This window comes from Uranotaenia lowii, chromosome 3 (genome assembly GCF_029784155.1).
Source record: "Uranotaenia lowii strain MFRU-FL chromosome 3, ASM2978415v1, whole genome shotgun sequence".
NCBI classification, from domain to species: Eukaryota; Metazoa; Arthropoda; class Insecta; order Diptera; family Culicidae; genus Uranotaenia; species Uranotaenia lowii.
In genome coordinates, this window is record NC_073693.1 from 284,349,789 (window position 1) to 284,375,219 (window position 25,431).

Here is a 25,431-nt window from a genome sequence, read left to right on the forward strand (position 1 = left end):
CAAAGTATAACTTTATTCTGATAATCGGTCCAAAAAATTAACTTTTAGTGACCTTGATGCAATTCTAATTTTTTTTAAATTTAGTTATCTTAGAATTTCCAAAGCGTTCACACGGTACATGTATTTATTTCTTGACCAAAATAATCCAGCATTCCCTAATTAATCCCGGATATTTGAAAATGGGCATGCATTTGGTTAAATGGCAAGATAGTGCTGCCATGTTTGACTTAAAACTAGAGAAATTGTGTTTGATTATTAAAAAATATTAGTATTTTTGAATTCCAACCTGCTTTTTGGATTCAAACTCAGCCTCAAATCTATGTTTCATCATTTTGCATCATACTTATGAATGTTTATGAAAAAATCAAGCAGTTTGATAAAGTTTTAAGGCTCAAGTATCAAATTCCTTAACGCTAGACGAGCATCTCTTAAAAACCCCTTTTAAAACCTTTAAAAACCTTTCTAATTCTGGAAAACTCCTTAAAATGCAGTTATCCATTCAAATAATTCGTAGAAGCATTATTATTCACTTTTACACAGTAAATTTTGAAAAATAATCTTGTTTTTGTTGAAAAACTCAAGTGGTGCTATTCTTATTTCGCACCTTTTTTTCACATTTTTGGTCCTCAACGCCAATTGCTACGTCCAAAAAAAGTAAACTTATGCTTGATTTATCCGTTAAGCAATTCAGAACAAACTATGGAAGAAAATTTTCATATTTTTCAAGTATTCATATTTTAACAAGCAAAACACATAGTGGTGCTATTCTTATTTCGCTCACTGTATGTCTATGATTAATCTAAGCTCCTTCAGACTGTAAGTACGTTCTGGTGTAAAACAGCCCACGATCAAGAACATAATAATAACCGGAGAAGCTGGACCAGAGGTTAGAGTCCAACCACCATACTAGAATCATTAGATGACTAGAACAACAACTCGACACTAGTTACTGTTGGTGCAAAGATTGTATCTATGTTTTTGCTCCCTTCTTCTAGTTCTTATGCTGGGCAAGTCAAAGGAACAAAAATGCGAGTGATGGGAAAAAAGGGGTTCCTCGTCCGTCCATCCGTCAGTCATTGATGATGGGGCGAAAGTTCATTGCTCTCTCTGGCGGCTAAGTTTCATATGGATGGATGCCGGTCTAACTAAACGACAGCACATGTGCAATGATTCAGTTGGTTAACCAAGGAGAAGTGTGCAGTCGTCGGCTGACCACAGTCAATTCAGTAGGACGTTAATCAAAAGTCATTAAATGCACAAAAACTCCTGTTACTTCGAAGGGCCGACCGAATTCGATCGCCGTTTACAAGGTACAGCTTTTTAATGGGTTTTTTTCTGTTCAGTAATAATAATGATATACACATAACAATATCGCAGCTCGGTTTGTGTTCAACTACTCCAATCCTACAATTCTCTCATCAGCATCCTGGAAACTTAACTGAACTGAATCTCTTTTTCCTTCCTACCAATAGTCTTCGATACCAAGCTCCCGTTCACGCCTGATTTGGATGGTGGTTTTATGCGCGGCTGCTTAATTAAATTAACATGCTCACTCAACTCGGCGGTGGAGAACCGAAGATCGGAGACCTGAGCGTTCCTTGTGACGCGCGGCTGCGTTCGACATCATCGACCAGCCCAGGAGGATGCTGCGTGTGCGAACCTCAAAGGAAGAAGCATCCCACCACCAAATATATTTATGTTCTGTTTTTCAGTTTTAATCATCCATTTTAACTGGCATCAGTTCGGAGAGTCTTCGGGAGGGTTCGTCCATAATCAGCGAGTCATCTTAAAATTGTGTTCAAAAGCAATCCAGATATCAGAGATAACTCGACGCCTAAAGGTGTCTTTCAAAAGTGTCACGTTACTTAAAGGCGACCCCTCAATCTGAGTCTGACTTCTGAAACTCGACTTTGCTGTCTTAATTGAGCAAAAGGAAAGCAGTTCAACAGTGTGTGGCTTTTTGATATCCGTATGGGGGCACTTCCTTTCCAAAATCGAGCAAGCTTCGAGAGGACCCTAACCGGGGCACCTAAACCAAAAACAAAACCAACAAGTGGCAATCACTCTTCTGGTTGTGGTGCGGGGCATTTCCGGGACCCAAGCTCACGGTGATATTATAATTTTTATGATCGCCTTTTGATTTCCTGATGCGGCCGAATCGTTCCTGTTTCCCAATCGCTCGCTGCTCTGCGCCTTCACCCCAAATACGATTCTAATTGATGCTGATGCTGAGCTTCAACGAGAAAAGGAAGAAAAAAATCGTTGGAAAGATGAAAAGCTGAGCTGAGGTTTCCTGTTTGCTACATTATAAAGTGAATGAAACGACTAAAACTTCTTCGGATTCAACCAAAACAGGATGCTACTTTTTCAAGCTTGTTCGTTTCCTTCCCAAAAAACGACGTAGGACTTGATTGCGTTCCATAAATGGTAAATATGAGGGTGCTCCCGTTTGAACTTTCACTTTTCCACAAAAAGGAACATTTGTCTAATTGAAGTAACCCCGGTTGTAAAGAACGCGATGATAGGAAACTGAGAAGGTACTCTTGTACATGTACTCTTAAAAGAGTACGTATGGTAACCCAATGTGTACCTATATTTGAAAACAGGGAGAAGCTTGTTCGAAGAATAGTGAAATTGTATGTTGAAGTAGTAAATGTATGTATTGTACCAGAATATGTATCGATGATAGCTGGCACCAGCGTTACCACATATACAGATTTTTCAGTGAACATACAGATTTTTTTGAAATTTTCAAACCAAGAATCTGTATATACAGATTACAGATAATTGGAAATTTATACAGATTTTATACAGATTTTCAGCAAATGAAAAAATTTCTATGATATTTTGATTATGCTTTGAGTTAATCGAGAATAATCTCCTTTGATGATCCAACGTTCAAGCCATCAATTGTCATGCTCACAAATGAGAAAAATCTTCCAGATTATAGTTAGGAACTGCATCAATGCAAGGGTTTGAAAAGAGTTTTCAAACCTGTGTTAGAAAATCATACACCAAGATCAGACATTGCATTACACGAAATGTAACTTTTAATGGTACCTAGTTAAATATTATTGACTAACTTCAGCTGCAGTGAATATTTTTCTTGCAGTATACAGCGATTACAACTAAATACATAAACTGATCAGAGACAATTGACACAATTTCCAAATCCCATCTGATTGTTTAACTCCGATTAGACAAAGATCGTTGCATTTTACTAAACATATCCACTTTAAAGTTGGTGTGACCTTATTTTTTACATGTAGCGGTAGCGGATATGTTTTTTGTTCGTTGTACTGGAAATATAATTTCGTGCAATGTTTCGAAGTCGCAATTATTTGTACAAACAAACCAAAAAGCGGATTGCATGTAGCAAAATCACAGGATCAAAACTGATTTGAAAGATCGAACAAATGTCGCAGTTCGCAATAATGAAGAGGGCAACTAGATTAGTGCGCCACGCATTATAAAAAAGGTCGCCGTAGTGCAATGTTAGTATCCGGAATCAAAATTTTGAATACAGATTTTAATACAGATTTTTTAGATTTTATACAGATTAAAAAGATTTTTTGCCTCGAAAATACAGATTCAAATGTGGCAACGCTGGCTGGCACGCAATGTGAAGAGAATAGTCCTATTTGCCGCTGGTAGTGTTCGTGATTCTCTGAGATATTCTGCTGGTTGTTTCATCAACACTTTTCAGTTTTAAGAAAATTAACCTAAAAAACGACCATGTTTGCCGACTGGCTGCCAGATTTTTGTCCCGAAAGTTTTTGAGGTTAATTGTCCCGTCTCATCTGCACACTCTCAACAAGTGTGCGTAAGAAATGCCAAGAACAACTATATAGATTACAATTCTCTGTTATCTCAACCTCCCGTGATGCCGGCTGGAATACGAGTAACCTAAGCGGAGATCGGGTACTCAATCCCGATGGATGCTTTGGTCGAATGAACCGTCTGTGCGTCTGTACCCCAGGTCATAGGCGGCGTGCAACAACAATCGAGCGTCAGTTCTCCAGGTCCAAAGTTCTTCGAAATAACAGGTTACCTCATCCGCCATATTGGTTGGCAGATTTCCAGAATGATGACGTAGTTGTTATGAAAAATAGCGAGCATTGTATTGAATTCTACAGTTTTTCCATAAAAAATATTTTTGATGCCCGTAATTTGTACGCCACTGTCCTCAAATGCATAAATTCGACTTCCCAGATTTATGAGCTTCTTCAAAAAATACGATTTGGTCTGTGGTTCTGCATAAAATGTGAATTAACCTCGGAAATATCTAAATTTTGGTGGAAATTGTAATTACTGGAAACTATTTCCAAGCATATTGTAAGCTTAAAAATGGAAAATATTGCAAGAAGACACATCTAATAGTCCTAATAAATATTTTAACACGCAAATTTAGAGTTCAATACCAGTAAAATATTTAATTGATAAATCATCTTTTCTCGTAACTATTTTCTTATTCGAGTTTTGGAATGATTCCAAGCTCTTTATTCAATATATTTTATACTGAAATCAATTGTTTCAACACTAACTTTAATTCCTTAACACTAATTACTAGACTTTTTTATGCAAATGACAAAAAACGTAGATTTATTTTTTTTCCTATGGAATGTATGAAGAATCTCATAACAACTACGTCATCGTGCCCGGCGTGGGTACGTTCGCGCATGATTACGGTACCCTATAATTCAAATACTCTGCTCCAGGTCAAAGACGGCTCAAACAGCGCCTGTCTCGCAGCGAGTGGCTGTATTTATGAAATGCGGCTCCCACCAGCAAAGTCCAAAATGGCAGCCCCATTGCGGGGTTGGAACCTTAGGCTAAGAACCTACTGCTCCTGATAAATCAATCTAAAACTGAGACAAGAAATAACCGAATTAGAACTTTGGCAACGACTTTTAGCATGAAAACACGGTCTAGAATTGGAACTTGGAAGCTTGAGATATTGGGACTGAGCGAAGTCCGTTGGCCTAACACTGGAAAGCACAAGACACAATCCGTACAAGTACTGCTTTGTGGGATACACATAAAATAAGAACGCTTTATTAAACATATTCAATAGCGTGAACTGGCAACACATTTTTCCAGCATTCACAGATGCGCTACATTTGTCTCTTTTTACTTGTTCGCTATCTCTCTTCATCGAAGAGCTCTCGTCCGCCTCTTGGCTCAACGGCCAAGAGTCGTCCACTTCTTTGGTAAACGCGAGCCGAAATTGACGACGCATTGGGGATGAATAAACCAATTGGTTTAAAATCCCAAAAAAAAAAGAAATAGACGACGCAAGAACGAGATCAAGATTGTCGAAATAGGTTCCCTGGAAGACGCGAGTTTCAGTCCCACATCCCACTCTGTCATACGAGTAGAACACGCTATCGAATATAAACAGACGACGAAGCAGCACAGCACGTGAACCGATTGGTTCGATGTTCAAGATTCCACATCGGTCATGGGATATTATAGAAGGGAAGTCGTTGAGGTTCATTCCATAATTAATTTTTTTAACCTATGGGGTTCAGCCTGCCCAGCATCACCGAGAACCCCCCTCAAAATGCCTCAGGGTCGGCAATATCCGCGAAATAGCTAGCGAAAGGAAACACTGAGTCTTGAAAAGACGAACTTTAAACACTTTATTGGTCGACAAACTACTGTGCCCACTCCCACTTCCGAATATACCTTTATGATGGGCTTTTTAACTCCTACCTCGTTACTGTTGGTCTCACGAACTCTTCCTGCTGATCGAAGGGCGGCTCGGCTCTTGACGGTCAGCTTCTCCGGGGGACTTCAGCACTGCCCTGCCTTCCGGTTCCTGCTGCCGGCGTCCAAGCGGTTGAACGGATCGTCGTCTCCGGTCGCTTCGGTGAGCAGCAATTATGGTGCTTTTCGGCAATTATCGCCGAAACTGCACGTGCTTCTCGTCCTCCGAACAGCAAACTTCATACGAGACAAAGAAAAAAGGGTCGTGTTGGCGCAATGGGGTAGAAAGCAAGGGCATTAGGGTATCTTCCAACGGTACGGTTTCCGAGGGCGGCGGTCACTTCTCACCTGGTCGTATGATAATCCTTTTAACACGGATTTTATCAGACTCTGTGGTTCACTATCACACTTTAGTAACGCGACTGGTATGGTGTGTAGTGTTTCAATGTTTCTTGTGAAGTGATCGCTCTAAGTAAAGGGCATCGCCCCCGGAACCGGGATACGGTCCCATCCTGGGATTACGCCCCATTGCGCCACTTGTGAAGCCCGCCTATGGCGGCCTTTTCGCCTGTTGAGAGCAGCGCCATCTGTTGTTCGCCACCGTGCTCGTTCGTCTACTGAGCCATTTCATGTTTGTCGTGCCGATGATGTATGATACGGTCCGCCTCCTCTCTACGCCAGCACTTCCTTCGCACATTTACATAACTACCGCGATGATTTCCAATGACCTTGGGCTTCTAAACCACGCACCGGTTACAATTTGGAAGCACGTATCGCAGGAACCGCTTCTGGACTGACTCAAGTAGTTTCAGCCTGCCAATTGAATTTGGTGCCCATATTTGGATATTGTACTCCAAATCGCTGAAAACGAGTGAGCAGTATAATGCTTTTAAAGTGAAATGTCACTCACTGAATCCTTTGGTGTTCCTAACTGTGCAACATAGCATCTCACAGAGATCACCCACCATGCACGAGACGGACACCACGGCTGATCTGGCAGGCTGTTGCGGCGTGACTGAGAGGGGTCCTTTAGCGTGCTCCTAGAGAATGTCTCGATATTCCCATACATGAGTACGCGCCCCACACACTAACCAGTAATCCCAGCACAGTTTTTGCTTTGGTCACGGGTACAGCTAAATGCTTTTTGTCTGTTTCTGGTGAACGTAAGAATCTTACATTTTTTAGGTTGACTTCCAGCAAGCAGTCTGTGTAATGCGTAATTGAACGGTACATTTTCTGATCGTCTGCATAAAACACTAATTCAGAGCCAATTAATTAACAAAGGTCGTTCATGGAAATATTAAAAAAATGGTCGTTCATGAATACATTAAACAGCAGATGACCCAGATGGCCTCCTTGGTGGACCTCAGAAAGAACAGTGAAATAGTCGTAATAAACAGAAAACGCGATAAGCGCCTTTGAGTAAGCAAAGCGTAGTCAATATGCACAAAATATAGGCAATATACTTAATGCCACGTACACAAATCAAATGCGCACAAATCTTAAGTAATGATTGTGAAGGAAATGTACGCTACAAAACTCTTTTTTTGTAATATCTTTATTTGAAACGGCTCATACCTTTAGACTTTAAGGAGCCTCGTTTTGTTTATTTACAATTGTGGGCTTAAATCTGTTCATCACTTTTTATAAGAATAGAAAAGAAAATAGATAGGGCAATATGAAAATAAAAAGAATTATAGACGAACATCAATTGCTTTTAGGAAAAGGTATGTTTCGAACATGTAGTCCAAGTCTATCAGAGCCAGCACATCTCTCACTGGAACATAGGGTGGTTTTCCTCGGGCCTATAAAGTCTATAAAGTCTATAATGTTCGTTCTAGCGACAAGATGGATCTCGCACCATGGCCGTAGGAACGGGGGGGGTTTTGGGGGTTAAACCCCCCCCATGAGTGTCCAAAAAAGCAAGCGAGGTATTCTACTCTACACTCAAAATTTTAAATTCATACTCAAATTATGATAGTAGAGCAAAGATATTCAAGAGTAACTATCTGGACTAAAAACTAATACAAAAACCTCAAAAACCCATTTCAAGTACAAAATTCTGCTACAGTTTTTCAAAATTTTCTCACTTGTGCATAGAATAAGATTGTCAGATTTTTTTACAGCATGTATCCAGGCCGAACAAATGTTTTGAATCCGTGTACTCGATTTAAAAATTGTTGACCAAATCCAGGCAAAACCGGGCAATTTTGGTCAAAACCCAGAAATTACCCATAAAAAATCTAGAATGATTATTCTTTCAAACTTGATGCAATAATTTTGAACACATAAAAAAAATTACAATACTATTTGTTTTTTTCTAAGTTTCATTTGAGAATGAGAATGAGGACAATCCCGGGCAAAATCCGGGCATTTCCAATGAAATCTGGACAATCGGGTCGGATCGGACTTTTCCCTTATTCAATAATAAATATCCGGGCCAATCTTGGCAACCTCTTCATAGAAATTCAGGTCTGAATATTAAATTTTAAATTTAACCCATTTTGGAGGTTCTGGTTCCATATTCCTATAACCAGAATTGTATTTCTACATATTTTCGTATTTCTTATGGTGTATCAAGCTTGGGATTCTTGATTTTCAGTTCGAATAATTATAAGAAAGTAGGAAACCCGTGTTCGATTTCGGTTTTGCATTCATATGAAATTTGAATCATGTTTTTCGAAGATCAAATGCATTTTCAATATTTTGATAATAGTTTTCCGAATGTGGAAAAAGAAGAGATTTGTTCTATATTCAAATTCGAAGTTCTTAAATTTTTTTCTAACACAAAATTTCAACATTAAAAGCTTCTAAGCGGCGATTCAAAATTGAAAACCAGATTCAGATTCATCATTAGAAATTCTCATTTTCAATCAGATTCATAAAACAGATTAAAAATAAATGATTAAAATAATGAATTAAGATTAAAGTAGGACTAGAGAATTTCAATAATAGATCCATGAATGAGGGCTCTAAGATTTGGCTCATGAAATTCTAATCTGGAATTACGATTCTTAAATCGTATTTTTTGTACATTTCGAAAATCGTATAGAAATTCAGAAACAGATTCAAAGTTTAATTTTTGGATTCAGGTTTAAATTCAGATTTAAAATTCAGAAAAAGATTCAGCTTGTGAATGCGTTTTTCAATCAACATAAAATTGTTGAGAAATTCAAGAGAACATTAACTTAAAAAATTGTCAATTCAATTTCCAGATTTCAAAGTTTTTAATCAGAATTAGTATGTACACACAATTCAGCTGAAAATCACAAATATAAAATAGAATTTGAATTAATTTTCTAAGTTTTGATTCATGCAAAATATTCCAAATTATATTTAAAAAAAAATCAAACATTTATTCTTTATGAAAAATATTTCCTGTTTCAGAAACAAGAACCTGAGATAACTTAAAAATCTGCACAATTTTTTTTATTTTCATGGTGTATTGTTTAACATTATGAATATAGTAGCTTTTTTAAACCCAAATTCCAAACTAAAATCATTAACTTAGTTCAAATTTGCATCAAGCTAATTTTATTCGAATTTTTTTTTCTCTTCCTGTTTTTTTTTTGGAAAATTGTATTTATTTTCATCAAAGGTTAGAATTTTGGAATTTGCAAAAGAGTTTAGAAGATTGGGCTTGTTTGATTTGAGTATTGAGTAAGTCTATTTTTAAGAAATTGAGGGCTACCCTTAAAAGAACTTATTTTATGATCAAATCATACAACTTTGATCTAAAAGACTTTTAAATAAATTCAAAAAAATTATCCATCGATGGAAGCAAATTTCATATTTTGTTTTTAGAGGTTTAAAAAAAATATAGCTCACCCTTTAGGCTAAGACCACTTTTCTAAAGCTACTTTTTTTAAAGGTTTTGTCAATGACACTATATTAATGAGTACTTAATAATGAATAATCATATAGTTACAAACATAATTTGTTTTAATTTTTTTTATTCCTGAGTTGTTAAGTAAAAAATCATAGGTAAACATTTGTCACCAAAACCCCCCCCCCATGAGTCGGTTCTTCCTACGGCCCTGTCTCGCACGACCAAACAATATGCTCGATGTCATGGTAACCTTGGCCGCAACCACACAAATTGCTGCCAGCAATATCAAAACTCTTTTTGGAATGCATATTTTTATCATGTGCTGTTTGTCAACATTAGGTACATCTAAAAATGGTATCCCTTCGAATAAGCAAACTCCTTCACTTTTTCACCTCTCAATAGCTTAAGTATATTTTAAAAGAAAATTTATAATTGTCATGCAAAAAATTGGCACTTTTTAATTGAATTGAAATATTTCGATTTTAAATTCCATTACAACCCCGCTTATTCCGAGTGACCAACTCGGAAAACATGAAATACATATTTTTCCGTGTGTTTTGCATACCAACCGGGCACACAGCTCGTTAATATATGGATTTGTATCATCCTGGTGGCCCGGATAGCTCAGAAGCTCAGATAACAGGAGCTCGGAGAAGCGCACTTCTATTATAAAGCTTTTTTCCTCCTTTTTGGGGTGTTGCGGGACATGCGCATACATATCAAGCAGAATTCTGAGGTTATCGAATATTCTTACAATTATGTAGGTATTTAAAAACTATTACAAATGAGCAGATATCTGTTTTCTATACATTGTTTGTAGTATTTTTAATGTTAAAATCTCCTGCCGTTTTCGAGAAAGCGATTTAATTATAAAATTTATCTAAATTGCCGAACCTTAAACCGACCCTTAATTCTCTTCTAAGATGTTGATCAGAGGTTAGGTTCAAAGTTTCAATGATCAAAATTATCGTTATCATGTTTTCGACCTGTAAAATTACGGTAAATGTCCTGCTCCTTTTTGTTACAGGACATTTGCGTAATTTTACAGGGAATAATTTTTGCTGTGTATGCGTATATTTTGAACTGTCAAAATATTACATTGAAAGGTATCAGAGCTTCAGATGAATTTTTAAAATATTCGAAGTTTGTTATGCCTTATATTCAAAGAGTATTGCCATCAAAATGTATTCATTAGATGTCTTGTTTCGACAGCCATTTCGTCAATCGACTGTTGTAGGAGCTTTTAACTCGATAGTCGCATATAGGAAAACCTTTCCCCTATGTTTTGTTCGTCCTCGTCAAATCTCCGCCTGATGCCAGCCTGCCATAGCACTTCTCCGCCGGGGCCCAAGTAGATAAATAAATTAATGCAATTCCCGTAATAGCTACAATTAAAGTCCCAAAGAGGCGAAAGGAAACCCTCGAGATGACCTCGCCCGATAACTGCGGCACTTTGGCACTCTCGGCGGAGGTCGCTGCGTGTGATCACATTACCGTCCCATAAGTACCACCACTCGCACGCTGTGCTGCATCTCTGCACTCTCCTCGAGCCCCAAACATATGAATAAATACACATTCGTACGAGAAATGAAAAACAAAACCCGAAGAAATGTACACGCGCAATTATGAATCTTGGATTTTAATGAGTCCACACAGGGGAAACAACAACAAAAAATACTACAATAAAGGTGGTAAAGTGGGGAGGAGATGAGCAATTTGCATCTCTCTGTTTTTCTCAGTGCGCAAACGAATCTCGCAGCAAAGCTGTTGAGGTCCCAATCTCGTGCGGTGAGCTTTATCTTAATTTTTATATGCTTAACTCGACTCCTTGCGGTTTTTTTCTTGTTTTGTTTGTCCGATTCTTCCTTCATCATGTGGAATCATATTGTGAGGAGGAGGAGCAGGAGGATCGCAAAAAAGACCCTTTTAACAACCATCACCGGGAAAGATCCCAGGCTCCAGGAGATTACGGACCCATATGGACCGCCGCTGAGGCCTCTTGCCATAGCCTATCGTTACGCATTACGGTCGTAATCCGAAAGCCAGAAAGCAGCAGGGAAAAAAGTGACAGGACGAGTGAGTGATGCTGGGTCGTTTTACACCCCACTTTAAAGCGTTCAGTTCATGTAGAAGCATACCGCATCATTTATGTCGATTTGATTGCGAAATATTATCATTTCACTTTTACCTTTTCAACAGCAGATAAATCTGGATACTCGAACCGTAAACTGATAACGGTTGAGATCTTGGAAATGGGTTTTTTTTGTGCCGTTATCATAAATAAATAAACATGTTGTGGTGACCGCATTTTGATGGTTTGTTCTCGAAGCTGCCCTTTCGTCATACCAGGATTCCAGAGTTCTTCCATCTGCTTAGAAAGACTTAAGACCTTAATTGGTAAAGATGGAACTTCAAAAAAGCCATAAGGATCAAAATAATCAACCATGCTTCAAACACATTCGGTGTACTTTTGTCTACCGAATCGGTTCGCATTTGTTATGCAAACTCTCATCAAGTATTGAATTGTGAGTGGTATACCTTCATCATTCCCAAGGGGATAGTTTACAGATTTTTTTTTAACATTTTTGAATGATATTTAATTTTGTAGCCTACGTGCAGGCGCTTTATATTGTGCGCCTCGGATTGCGATGTTTTATGTATTCATTTAGGCGTTTTTTTGCTGTACTACAAAAAAAAAACAATGCCTTCCTTCGCTCGGCTGCATCTCCCATGAAAATTTGAATATTGGATCAACAATGCTCAAAGATTCTGAATATTATTATTGATGATTCCAAAACTGCTAATCAAAGTGAAGAACAAATATATGGAATTTGTGATTGATAAAAAAAAATCGTGCAGTAATAAATTATCACGCGTTTATGGTTGAAATTGTTGCAATCTGAAAAGATCTTCACTGAAAATTTCTGATACAACTTTATTTGAACTTGAGAAGATTCGAATGCTCAACAAAAAAGTATGATGTAGGTAGATAAATTCTTGTTCATTTAATCCAAATGAAATACCTCAAAAAATTCCAGTAATTTTTTGAAGGCTTACAAATGTTGTGACGATTTTCATTATTGTTTTGAAATGTAATGAAGATCCATGTATGAACGTAATAATAAAAACATAAAGCTGCGAATCGCCTTTCGCTTTCGCAGCATTCGTCAACTTCTTGCTTCCAAATATTGTAAGTGAACACAAATATGTTTATATTTTATATCGCATATAATAAAAGGTAGTATAACATAACTGTTATTACTGCTGTAGTAATAATGAATAATACCTAATTATATCGCAGCTTTATAGAATGTATGTTTTCCAATCCAGTCATCTCTTGCCTACATACAGGCGTTTAACGTTGTTGATATTTTATGTAAAATATAAAAAGCAGATATACATCGCGGCGCATTTTCGTTGGGCTAACTGGGCTAACTATAAAAAGCGATCAGCATTCGTCCGTTAAGAAATTTTTCAGCTAAATTGTAACTATCGTAAACTTGTATTCAAGCACAATGCTTTTGATTTTCCCAGTGACCGTTTAAAATTGCACTAAGTTTAACCCTCATCTATGAAGTTTTTCTTAGTACAAAAGTTGTTTGTACTCTGATGCTATAGCCAATTTCTGCATGAGGAAATAACGTAAAAAATTGGTGAAAACTTTCAGGGTTTTTATTTAACTTTTAAGGGAAAAACAGATAAAAAATTCTGCTGAGCACAGTATACTGTGCAGAAATCAGCAGATTTTTTTTTTATCTGTTTTTCCCCTAAAAGTAAAATAAAAACTCTGAAAATTTTTGCCAATTTTGTACGTTATTTCCTCATGCATAAATTGGAAATTGTATACTATGAAATAGCTAGGCTCGGTGTTTATAGCACTTTATAGTTAGAATAGATTTGGGCGTTTTCTTGCTATTCCCAGGTAAATAAAAGTATGAAAATCTATTTAAATTCTAAAATTTATCACAACGCAATCATCAAACATGATCGTTACAAGGATTTGGAGGAGTTGCTACTTCTAAAGAAGTGCGGTATCTATTTTTGAAGTAATTTTTAAACTTTCAAAACGGTTACAGAATGTTGAACGAAAATTAGAACTATACATACATTAGAACTATATAATACTATAACTATATAATTAAATAGCTTGAGAACCATTGAAATTTAAAATTAAATAAAAATCCAAATATTTCCTTTTTTTTTAACAATTTCAGATTATCCAGCAACTGAGTTTGTTGATCGTTTACGGACAACATTTTACTGGTTTCCAGCATTTCCAAATGAGCTGTGAATGAAAAAAGTATTGACAAAAAAAGGTTTCCAAAAATCGATACCTGACTATACCAGAACCGCACGCAACTAACGGAACTAAGGGATGAATCATCCTAAAGGATGAAAATCCTGAAAAAAAACGCAACTAACGGATTATTATGTTTAAGTTATTTCGAGTAAACTTCATTTCAAAAATTCAAACCTTATTCAACTAGGTGAATACTTGTTCAAGCTTTTTTCCTAAATTAATAAACTTAAATAGACCCGAATAACCCGGGTGGTTAAAAGGTCTCAAATAAATAATAATAATAATAATAATAAACTTAAAATAATGTTCATTCGCCTATAATTAATACGAATTTCTCCAACAAAGTTCCCAGTGTGCTATCAGTTTCAAATCGAAGCTAAATAAAAGTGTTGATCAACAGGTGGCAGCACCAGCTCAATTAGTTTTGAAAGCAAAAGCAATACAAAAAATTTTCTTCCAAAACAAACGAAACCGGAAACGGTCGAGCCACTGACAGCTGTTCGATTGCGCTTTGACAGTTGTCATTTCCTGCGCTCTCTTTTCGTTTGTGACTGAATCGACGAGAACATCAAAATGGTACGTGGTGCAGTGAATTTTGACGAATTTGGTGTTTTGTTAGGATTGGTTGTCTGTTAAACGCATTCGAATTGCTTCCTTTACGATATTTTAATGCTGTTTGATGAAGAATGGAAGCGTCAAACGACGGAAAAATGTTAAAACCAATCGACAATGTTTTGTTTATATCCCGGACACCAATTGCCAATCATGAGGTTATGATCATCCGTGAATTCAGTACTAATGGCCGGTGTTTCCGCCTCCGTTTTAGGTCAACGTTCCCAAGCAGCGTCGTACCTACTGCAAGAAGTGCAAGGTGCACCGGGTTCACAAAGTGACCCAGTACAAGAAGTCCAAGGAACGGACCGCGTCCCAGGGTCGTCGCCGTTACGATCGTAAACAGAAGGGTTTCGGTGGTCAAACCAAGCCCATCTTCAGGAAGAAGGTAAGTCGGAGAACGTTCAATCCTTACTTTACTCAGACGAATTTTTGTATTCCATGAAACAGTGTCGTAGTGGATAACTAGCAAATTTGATTATTATTCGATTTTTTTTTGCTAACAGTCGGTACTTTCCTTAACCTGAATTGATAGTTCATTGTAACTGATAGGCTACGTAAGTTAATAAGCCAAAAATTATCATTTTACCATTTAGGTATTTAAATCCACAATTAAATATAAAAGTTATGATTCTATTTTATTTTGTTGCTGAAGGGCTTAAATCAGGCAACAAAATTAAAATACCCTTCATTTTTAATTGAATCCATGAAAAAAAAAAAAGATTCTTCAAGTAGGTACCCCAGTTTTTGGTGATGGCGTTTCTTCCATTTTTAAATTCCCGAGTCCTTAATGAATTTTTCATCTCAAAAATTGGAAAATATTATTTTTGGATTAATACCTAGTAAAGCAATGCATTTTGGATATTCACAGTTCCTTTAATATGTTTTACAAGAAACTAGATATTCTAGAAAGTATGTTGAAACTCTGAAAGAGAAATATTCGACAAAAATCTCTGGTTTTCATGCTAATTCATTTTAAGTTAGTAACGCGTCCACGCTAAAACAAGTCGCACTTTTTGCATTTATGCTAATAAAAATTTTACTTCTCCTTCCAGGCCAAGACCACCAAGAAAATCGTGCTGCGTATGGAATGTGTGGACTGCAAATACCGCAAGCAAACGCCCCTGAAGCGTTGCAAACATTTCGAACTCGGAGGCGACAAGAAGCGAAAGGGACAGATGATTCAGTTCTAAGCTGTGTGTAGGCCATGTGAAGCACCTACCTATGTTTATTACACATTAGGTTACAACAAAACAACTCGTAACTCAAAACCGAAAGCTTAACGGAATCCGGTTGGTACAGTTTTAATAAACAGATGGAAACCGCATCAAACGGTTTTCGGAAGTAATCGAATGTGTCGAAAACTACAACATTCTTCTGTATCACAAATTCCTTTATTAATATTCTTCGTTGGATTCGAGTGTTCCGTTTCGGGTTAGCAGCGATTGTCTGAGAAGCGTTGCCATTTTGCTACACCGAACCGGACGGTCGTTCTGGCAGCAGAATTCCCGGCCCGCCGATAGGTTGCTGTTGATCCAGCGGGGCGAACAATTTTGGTAGAACAGGTAAGCTCGTTCCCGGAAGCAATCCCTACCGATGGTGCCGCAAATCAGGGCTGGCGAGTTCGGCAGATGCTTCATGATGGTGTCCAAACATCGGCTCGAGCACTGTTTTTTTCCTGTAGACGTGCATGAGTAGTTTTGCATCAGCTCAACCTGGATGGCAGGATTCCCACGAGGTGGCTCGGTACGATTATGGCGATTGAATTGACCGGTCAGGAAGATTGCACAACTGCAAGGTAGATGTTCCTCGTTCTTTATCGGTGATGAAGTACTCTGACCCATTTGGCTTTCATTTACATCTGTCGGGACCTGTTTGGTTTTACGAGACCTCATTCTCTTTTGGGCACTTGAGGTAACGATGATCGATTCTATTAACATTAACACCACAATCACTTTAATGATTATTACAACGGCACGAATTTTGAAACCCATCTTTCACTATGTGTGACTGAACTGGTAATGTAACGAGAATCCGTACTGCAAGCTGCGATGTAACTTGGTTGTTAACTTAACAAAATGTTGATTCTTTGTCACAGATGGGCAGTTTGTTTTGGGTAAAAATTTTACGCTGACATAAAAGTTTCGTGTTGTGGATTTATTTCAATGCCACAAGCAGACAGATTTGTTTTTGCTGGCAAAGGTCATTCCCTATGTTATTTAAGACTAAATTTTAGTCAGAAGAAGCATTTATGTGTTCGTTTTGACTTTTCTTTCACTTAAGTTACAAATTTTAATCGGATTTTGTAGAAACAATTTATTTTAAACGTTTCAGTTCTAAAAACAAATTTACCATTAGCTTTTTAACTTTTCTTCCGAATGCCAAATAGTTTAGCGGTTCCCTCAAAAACGACAACCCCTGCCTGGACACATTCGTATGATAAACTTACTATTTTTCGCATTTCTCCTATTTTTACCTCAAACCGCACTTCCTCATCCAACCGACATCGATTCGGGAAACGAAATTCCTGCCCAGTTACAACGAATCCCGGAAAGTTACTCCCGATTATGCCGGCAGTTGTTGCGTTCAACAGGGCTCCATTCACAAACGATTGTTCTGAATCAGGCAAACTATGAATAGGATTCCGATCCCCGGTAAACTCGGCAAATCGAACCAGATCTTCTCGTCGGAATGTTCGACTCAAACTGAAAACATTACCGGTTACAATCTTGTTGTTGCGAAGCACGCTGATGAGCCGCATTATCTTCTAACAAAACGGTAGCCAAGTTTGAACAAATCTTGTGTTCTGATGTTTTCAAAGCTTCGAGCGTTCTCAGGAATTCTTTATCCTCAATCAGATTTTGATTCAAAAGAATTAACGTTGTTAAAACGTGTCCAATCAAACCGTGATCGTTTTTGTGTTTGATTACTAGCAAGCTTAGGTGCTTCGGTAGCCCACTTTGCAGAAAGTAATCTTTAATTTGCGGATCTAGGCAAATGTTACAGATTCCTGCTGCAGCATGGTTCAGCAACTGGGTGTCATACGCTTCGCTCAAGATTTCCACAAATAACTCGTGTGCTTTGGCTTGTTTCAGGTAGCCCCAGTTGATGGGATCGTAGGCAAAATTGGCCAAATTAGCTGTAACTTGTTGTTGAGCCTCTGTAAAATTGTTGATGTTGGATATTTTTTTATTCCACATATTAAAAAAAGATTTTCAAACTAACCGAGATTGCCGGAGATGTTTTCGTAATACTCGTCGACCAAAAGTGAGATGAATTCGCGCCTGTCAATTCCCTCCTTAGGTGTCCTTTTCTTCAGCTGCTCTTCGGAGGAAAACATGCCACTTTACTACGAAAGAGGAACGAAAATTAGTACTATTTTGCCAAAATTTTGCCGGCTTTTTACAAAAATGATTGATTTTTCATTATCAAAACATATCGGATCTCGCTTCACTAGTTTTTCGTAATTTTTGGACGGACGTATTTTTTATAGCATAATTAATTTTTGATGTTCATATAAAGAATAAAATTTGAAAAGAATCTATTCCTAACAGCAAAAAAAATCGGAAAATTCTCGAAGTTTCTGAATTTTAGAATTGAATATGAGAATTTTTAAGATGGATAATTTTAAGCTTTTAAGTTTTGAGATAATAATTTTATAAATTGAGAATTTTCGAGTTTTGGAGATTGAAAATTAAAAAAAAAAGAATTATTACCTTATTTGTAAACTTTAGAAATTTCATAAATTCTATACCCTTCCGGATTTTTTTTTCAGTTCCAAACAAAATTGCGAATGATCATTCGGCGCAAAACTATATTTTGAATGTCGCAGCATTGTATGCGTTTTTTTCGGAATATAAAGTTATTGCATGCGGCTGCTTGGGGAATCAACGCGGACCTTATATTTACCTCTCGACTGAAATTTTTTTCAAACACGAATTTCGGGACCTTGGACTTGTGTTCAGTTTTTTCGATTGATGTACATGGCTACGAACGATAGCTGAATTTTACAGGTATTTTTCAATAAAATTTTAATCTTATAGAAACAATGAAAGCAATATTGAACCGTTAACTTTTTAAATTGATATCGACACTATGATAATAACATTCAGATTTGCTGGTACCTGAAGAGACAGGAATTTTGGTAACAACTGCGCACTATAATTTGTTGATATACCGGATCTGAGCTACCAAATCAGGTAATTTTTTTTCTTAAGAATACTTGAATATTGAAAATGAAAGCAGTCAATGGAAAAAAAGTTTCGACAATAGACAAAAATATTTAAGATTTTTGTGATTTAAGATGCATTGTTTTTTTTAGCATAATTTTCGCGTCGTCATTATTATAATTTTGAAAAATACCAACAAAATTTAAATTGATTTTAAGTTTTTAGTATGCATTGTTTTAATTCTGTGTAAAAGTGATAACAATTTTCTCAACAGCTATTATCTGGCAACCTTGCCATTTAGTTTGCCATAAAACGAGAACGTCAACATTCGCAGTCTTGCCATAATAAGTGCATCCTTCACGAGTGGAAAAATTTGCAATCTTTTCTGCTGCTGCAAATGAAAAGTAAATTTCCGCTATTTACACGGACACAACGCGTATTAAATTGTTAAATAATGATGTGTTAAGAGTGTTTAAACATAATCAACGTTACATCCAGAGGAAAACGAAATTTGTGCCATGGATACAAGCCAATCAACATCGGCAGAGCATGTAAGTGCTGAAATTAGCGAAAGGGGCTACGAAATTGATCTGGTGACCTCATAAAAATAAATAGTGATTCGAGATGATGTCAACGTGTTCGATTCGTGCCTGATGGCTTTTCACTTGATGATACAACATTTATTTGAAATATGATTATCTGTTGCAGGACTCTGCCACGAAAAAAGCCAGCCCCTTCGACAATCTCACCCGAGATGATTTGGTCAAAAAATGTCGGGGACTGCTCGGAATAGCCCAGAAGGCCAAACAAGCCAAAGATGGTAAGCTTTGGAAAAGACCATCAAATAGGATTAATTATCTTTTTTAGAAATTCATAAAAAAAAACATTTGATTCGAGTTCAAAACTAATTCTCTTTTATGCTATTCAATTTTAGAGGCCCAAGAGGAAATTAAACAACTGAAGGATCAGTTGAATCAGGCTGCGGCGCAAAAAACAGCGGACAAAGACTGCCTTCGAGCGATGCAGGAAGTTGTGGATTCTTTAACAGAGCAAAAACTTCAATCGGCGATGCGGGTTGATGAGCTTCAAAAATCGACCGTCCAATTGCGAGCTGAGTTGGAAAAACTGTCAGACGAAAATGAGGCTTTCCAGCGACAAATCAAACGAGCAACCGAGGAAAACGAGGAGTTACTGGGAAATTTATCCCAGATGGAGCAAAAGTTGAAGGATTCAGAACAGGACGCTGCGAAAGCCAAAGGCGAGGTTTCTGGAAAGGAAGAAAAGCTTATTCGTAAGCTGAAGTTGTACAAAAATAAGGTACAGGAGATTTCTGCTAAACTTATGTTGCTGAAATCCGATCGTAAGATTCTGATGAAAACCGTAAAGGAATACTCTGAGCAAGTTCCTAAATGGCAGAAAGAATTGATGAATGCTTCCGGTATTGTGTTCAAAAAAACACAACAACTGGAGATCGAGAATCAAAAGCTGCAACAACAGGTTGAAGAGTTAAATAAACTTAATGAGAAACCGAGTGTTGACGAAGGAGCTTATGCTGAACTGCATAGTAAAGTCTCCGAACAGGAAGCAATCATAAATCAGCTTAACGAACAGCTTTCTGGTATTGCTGAAAAAGACGAGCACATTTCGATCCAACTGAACCAAATTCGACAACTTGAGAGTGAAGCTGATGAATACAAAAAACGTTTGGATCAATATGCAGAAGAAAAAGATAACACCAACAGCAGTTTGAATGCGTGTAAATTAATTTTGGAAGAACTGCAAAAAGCTTCAGCTCTGAAAGTGTCAGATTTGGAGAACAAACTTCATTCAGAAGTTAAACAAAAAGAGTCTCACTTAAAAGACCTTCAACGACTTCAAGAAGACTTAGAGAAATCTGTTCAAGAAAATGAGAAACTTCAAGCGGCTGCCCAAAAATCCGACAGTAATCCTGCAATGGAAGACCTTCAGAAGCGATACCGAGAATTAGAACATGCTAAGCTTACCTTAGAACATGAAAAACGAACGCTTATTGAAAAAATCAAAACCATACAAGCTAGTACGGTTTTAGCAGAGCTCCAAACTCATCTAGATCAGCTACAGCAACGTTGTAGCAGCCAAACAGAAGAGCTGGACACAAAACGGAAAGAACTATCGGATCTGGAGAATGTAAACAATCAGTTACAATCACAGCTTCAGGAACTGCAAGAAATTTACAAAACTGAAGCAGCCACAAAAGATTCCCAACTTTCAGATTTAGAGAAAAAACTTGCGAATGAACGCGCAGAAAATGAAAAACTGCATCAAAGTTTGCAAGCCGCTTCAATTTCGGAAGAGCTGCAAAATGAACTACGTACCAAAAGTAATCGGTTATCCGAATTGGAGCAAAGTCTGCAAACCGAGCGGGACAAAATTGTCACATTCGAAAGCAAGATCGACAGCTTTGAAAGCTCCTTCCAACAGTTGGGAGTTCAAAACCAAGATTTGAAACTGAAACTGACTCAATCCATTTTCGATCAGGATAAGCTGCAGAAAAAACTAATGGAAACTAGCTCGGCCCTTGAAACGCTCCAGGGTCACTACAATATGCTAACCTCGGAAAACCAACAACTCCAATCTGCTTACTCGCAATTGTCTCAAGATCACAGCACCTGTAACGAAGACATCAACACCTTGCGCTCTAAACTGGAACTTACAAAGCTAGAAAATAGCGAACTACTTTCCGAGCTGAAAGAAATCAACGAAATATTGAAGGAACGTGGCGGAGTGATTTCACTGCAACTGTCTAAAATATCGGATCTTGAATCCCAAAAGCAAACTCTACAGCAAAAACTAAACGAACTGGACTGTCCGGATATAGCGCAACTGCGAATCCGCAACCAGGAACTGGAGCAGCAGCTTTCGGAAAAGGAAAACGAATTGGGCCAGCTTAGAGCCAGTGTCGGGGATCGAAGCTTCGATGGACAAAGCGATGTGATGTCCACTTCCACCATATCACGGTTGGAAGAAGCCGGTCGGATGCGAGATCTGGAAGATAGTTTCGAGGAGAAGTACAACAAGCTGCGGGCTCTGGCAGTGAGGCTGAAGAAAAAAGTTTCCGAACAAACGCTGGCCCTTCAGCAGTACGAAAAAGAACGAGAATCCAAGGCAGTGGCTGGAGGTAAAAATTTGCAGTCCCTGCAGGCGGAGTATGATAAGCTGCTGGACCAACTAGAAGGGGAACGTCAACGAAATGAAACTCTGGAGGCGGAACTGAAGTGTGCTAAAAAGACAGCGGATTCGGGAAAGGTAAATTAATTTTTTTTTTTGATACATAATTCATTGTCACAAATATCTCGTTAAATTCACAGACTCTGGACGATGCTACCGCACACCAACGAGAACAGGAGCTTAGCCTAAAGCGTGAAAAGGAAGCTTTTAATTTGGTTAAGAAGGAAATCGAAGCCGAAAACCAGAAGCTTAAAAACGCACTCAAAGCTAAAGAAAAGCAATTCACTGACGAGTTGGAATCCCAGAAGGAACTAAAAGCAGAGTTGGAAAAGCTCCGTCTCGCAGCCAAAAAGGCTAACGTACTTAATTTGGAAATGGAAGCCTACGAAAAGTCATTGGCTGAACTGAACCGCAAACTGGAAGCCAAGAAGGAACAGGTTAAGGAACTCGAGGGCAACTTGGAAGCGCAAGAAGGAACGACTAAAAGTTTAAAAAGTCAAATCGCTCTTCTAGAGCAAAGTTTATCTGGCGAAAGGAGTCATTCGCAGGAGCTGAAGAAGAATGTTGATTTGCAACAAGAGAAACTGCGGGTCAGTGAACATCAAAGAGGTGAGCTGAATGTGGAGCTAGCTCAACTAAAGGTTGATTTCGAGAGAATCAGAATCGAAATGGAGGCTGGTAAGGTAGAGTTGAATGAGGCTATCACAGAAAAAGAAAAATCCTGTGGAGTATTTGAAGCTGAGAAAAGTAAAATATTGAAACAGGTCTACAGTTTAGAGAGTGAATTAAGCAGTCTTAAGGAAACCCTGGCTGAGAAAGAACAGGAACTGGAAGATAACAAAGCAGAATTTGCGAGCTACAAGATTAGAGCACAATCCGTGCTAAGGCAGAATCAAAGCAAAGATAATAGTAGGGAACAGGAACTTATGGAAGAAGTGGAAACAGTTCGTAAAACTTTAGAAGTGACACAGAGCAAGTTTCAAACCTTTAGTCAACAACTGATGGACGCAAACAAAAGTTGCGAAGAGCTGAAGGCAGACAAAGTGCGTCTGCAGGCTCGTTGCAAAGAGCTACACGAACTGCTCGAGGTAGGTAGACTGCAAAACGAGACCCTTATGGAAGAGATTCGAGGGTCGAATCTTAATCATCAGGAAGCATTGAAAACACAGCGTCTGCAAAATGAAACTTTGGTTAATTGTTACAAAAAACAGCTGGACGATATGCAGGAAAAGCACACCCAAGAACTCAAAGACCTTCAAAGCCAGATAAAGCAACAACAGCCGCGCGATGTGATGGACTCGACAGATTCCAAAAACAACAATTTCCAACCGGGATTGTTAGGTCCTATTCCCAAGGGTCAACACATATCCGACGAGCAAAAAATAAGTCTGCTTCTGATGGAACGCGAAGAATGTGAGGGTTCGGAAAGTACCAGCTCCCAGAATGGAGCAACTGGCGGCCCACATCGGAAAATTTCCAACTCTAGTCACCACCAACAACTACGCTCTCAGCGGTCAAACCGGGATTTGATTCCGCTGGATGAACTGCTCAATTCATCGTTTGACGATGGTTCAAGTGTACTTTACGGTGACGGTGGTGATGATGAAAATAATTCCCCTTCCCAACTAGTGGTTCGAACGGTTTCACCTACGGTTGAGCTGCAGCAAACTAAAGGGCTCCTAACGAAACAGGAGAGCCGGGTACGTCATTTGACGGCTCTGTTGGCCGAAGCCGAACAGGATCTGGCCAAGCTGACTCAGCTGAACGAGCTGCTTAAAGAAGAAGTTCGTAGACATGAGCGAGCAATCGAACGTGAAAAGCATGTACATAATTCGGAATATTTAAAGAATGTGATATTCAAGGTAATTCGAGAATTCCTACGTAAAAAAGAAGATGTTAATTGTTTTTTCATCTTGCAGTTCTTAACATTAAACAGTGGGGACGAAAGATCGCATTTGGTTCCTGTCTTGAACACGATTCTCAGGCTTAGTCCGGAAGAAACGCAAAAACTGAATAATGTGGCAAGAGGTATGAAGCTTCGAAAGTTAGATTTTACCAACTTTCTCTAAATTTATATATTTTTTTCTCTTTTAATAGGAACCGAGAGCGGAGGACGTGGCTGGACCGGTATTCTATGGAACTAGCATACCTAAAAGTATTAACGAAGTAGGTAAAACGTGACCATTCGATTTCCAACTAAGATTTGCACGAAAGAATAGAACGTGCTCAGATTAATTTTCGACCGTTATTGATAGAAAGGTATAAATCTAAACACTAGTTCAAACAAATGCTCGTATAAATTTATTAAGAAGTGTAGAGAGGGTTTGTAAATAAATATATTTTCTTTATCACTTCAGATTGGGCATTAGACTTCAATTTTTCCAATACACCAATAATATAGTAGGTAGTTCATATGACACCGGAAGAGTGAGATGTACGTGAATGTTAAATTAAACTATTGGAAAAGATTTTAAATTCACTTTGTGTTTTATCATTAACAGAGAAAGCATTGTCTTCGAACCGAAAAGCAGCCTTAATACGAACATGTTACTACAACAGGATCCGAAAATGGCTAACGATGAAACCGAAGGAATCGATCAAGCTTTTACTTTGTTGGTAAGTGAAATATCATTTTTATAATAATTTTTTGATTCGACAGTACCTTGAAATAACTGAAAGATGGTCAAAGTACTGTTCAAGGAAAAAAGTCACATAATAACTTACATGATCAAATGCCAAAATTTTATAAATGCTTAGGTGCCTTAATTACATTACCTTCACCTCAATCATCATAAAAAATGCATATGTCCTTTAAAGGAGGGTGTCCACGATAAAATTGCCACACTATGAATTTGCTCTAACTTTTTAACCGTTGGGTAGAATTTAATGAAAATTTAGGTGGATTTAGTTCATAGTGCATTGTTTACATCCTGCAAGTTTTAAAGTCCTGTGAACAAAACTCCTAACCTCCAAACTTAATTGCGACGAGAATCAGAACAAGTCCGCCAAAACCCGTGCCAGGAAGTTGTACCTCAACATACTGACGAAAGTTGACTGCTTCATCATGGATGACGAAACATATGTGAAAGCCGACTTCAAACAGATCCCCGGCAACCTGTTTTTCACGGCCAAGGATAAGTTCAGCGTTCCGGAGCATGTCCGCAGATGTCCAAATTTGCAAATTAATTCCTGGTTAGGCAAGCCACGTGAGGGAAGCGGAGTGTACTTTTCGTGATCCAGGACACGATGAACGGACAGGTGTACATGAAAGAGTGCCTCCAGAAGCGGTTGCTTCCTCTCCTGAAGTCCCAACAATCTTCTGGCCGGATTTGACCTCATGGGTTTACATGCAAAAGTGCAGAATCTTATGGCCGGGGTTAAGACCCAGGTGCGGGCATTTGCGTATGGACTGTAAATAAAATACGAGTGAAATGGCAAAATGAAGTTTAATAGTTATTTTTCAATCCCCGAAAATTTGATGGCAATCGGATGAAAACTCGAATTTTGCAAATCAATTTTTTTTTTTGTCAATTTCATCGTAAAGGGTGTCCTTATTTCTTGCTTTCAAAAAATAATATTGCAGGAGAAGGTGGAAAACATGAAAG

General features: G+C 38.0%; 3 protein-coding genes and 1 pseudogene across 4 annotated transcripts; 2 read left to right on the forward strand and 2 right to left on the reverse strand.

The window, feature by feature from the left end:
- Positions 1–14,309: 14,309 nt before the first annotated feature.
- On the forward strand, positions 14,310–15,798 carry LOC129754456 (60S ribosomal protein L44). Its single transcript, XM_055750545.1, has 3 exons — positions 14,310–14,414; positions 14,665–14,838; positions 15,506–15,798. The coding sequence occupies exons 1-3, from the start codon at positions 14,412–14,414 to the stop codon at positions 15,641–15,643; spliced, it is 315 nt and encodes a 104-aa protein (XP_055606520.1). The 5' UTR covers positions 14,310–14,411; the 3' UTR covers positions 15,644–15,798.
- A 49-nt stretch (positions 15,799–15,847) lies between these two features.
- On the reverse strand, positions 15,848–16,647 carry LOC129753521 (follicle cell protein 3C-1-like). Its single transcript, XM_055749345.1, has one exon. The coding sequence runs from the start codon at positions 16,442–16,444 to the stop codon at positions 15,848–15,850; it is 597 nt and encodes a 198-aa protein (XP_055605320.1). The 5' UTR covers positions 16,445–16,647.
- Positions 16,648–16,751: 104 nt separating this feature from the next.
- On the reverse strand, positions 16,752–17,893 carry LOC129754457 (armadillo repeat-containing protein 7-like; annotated as a pseudogene).
- A 1,079-nt stretch (positions 17,894–18,972) lies between these two features.
- Positions 18,973–24,388, forward strand: LOC129756374 (GRIP and coiled-coil domain-containing protein 2-like). Of its 2 annotated transcripts, XR_008739452.1 has the most exons (8): positions 18,973–19,170; positions 19,328–19,439; positions 19,554–21,904; positions 21,967–23,688; positions 23,746–23,854; positions 23,924–24,085; positions 24,184–24,260; positions 24,328–24,388. XR_008739452.1 is itself a non-coding variant. In XM_055753230.1 (6 exons), the coding sequence occupies exons 1-6, from the start codon at positions 19,138–19,140 to the stop codon at positions 23,968–23,970; spliced, it is 4,374 nt and encodes a 1,457-aa protein (XP_055609205.1). In that variant the 5' UTR covers positions 18,973–19,137; the 3' UTR covers positions 23,971–24,305. The 2 variants fall into 2 exon arrangements, 1 of the variants encoding a protein (XP_055609205.1); XM_055753230.1 differs by lacking the exon at positions 24,328–24,388 and having other exon boundaries at positions 23,924–24,305.
- The last annotated feature ends 1,043 nt before the right edge of the window (positions 24,389–25,431 follow it).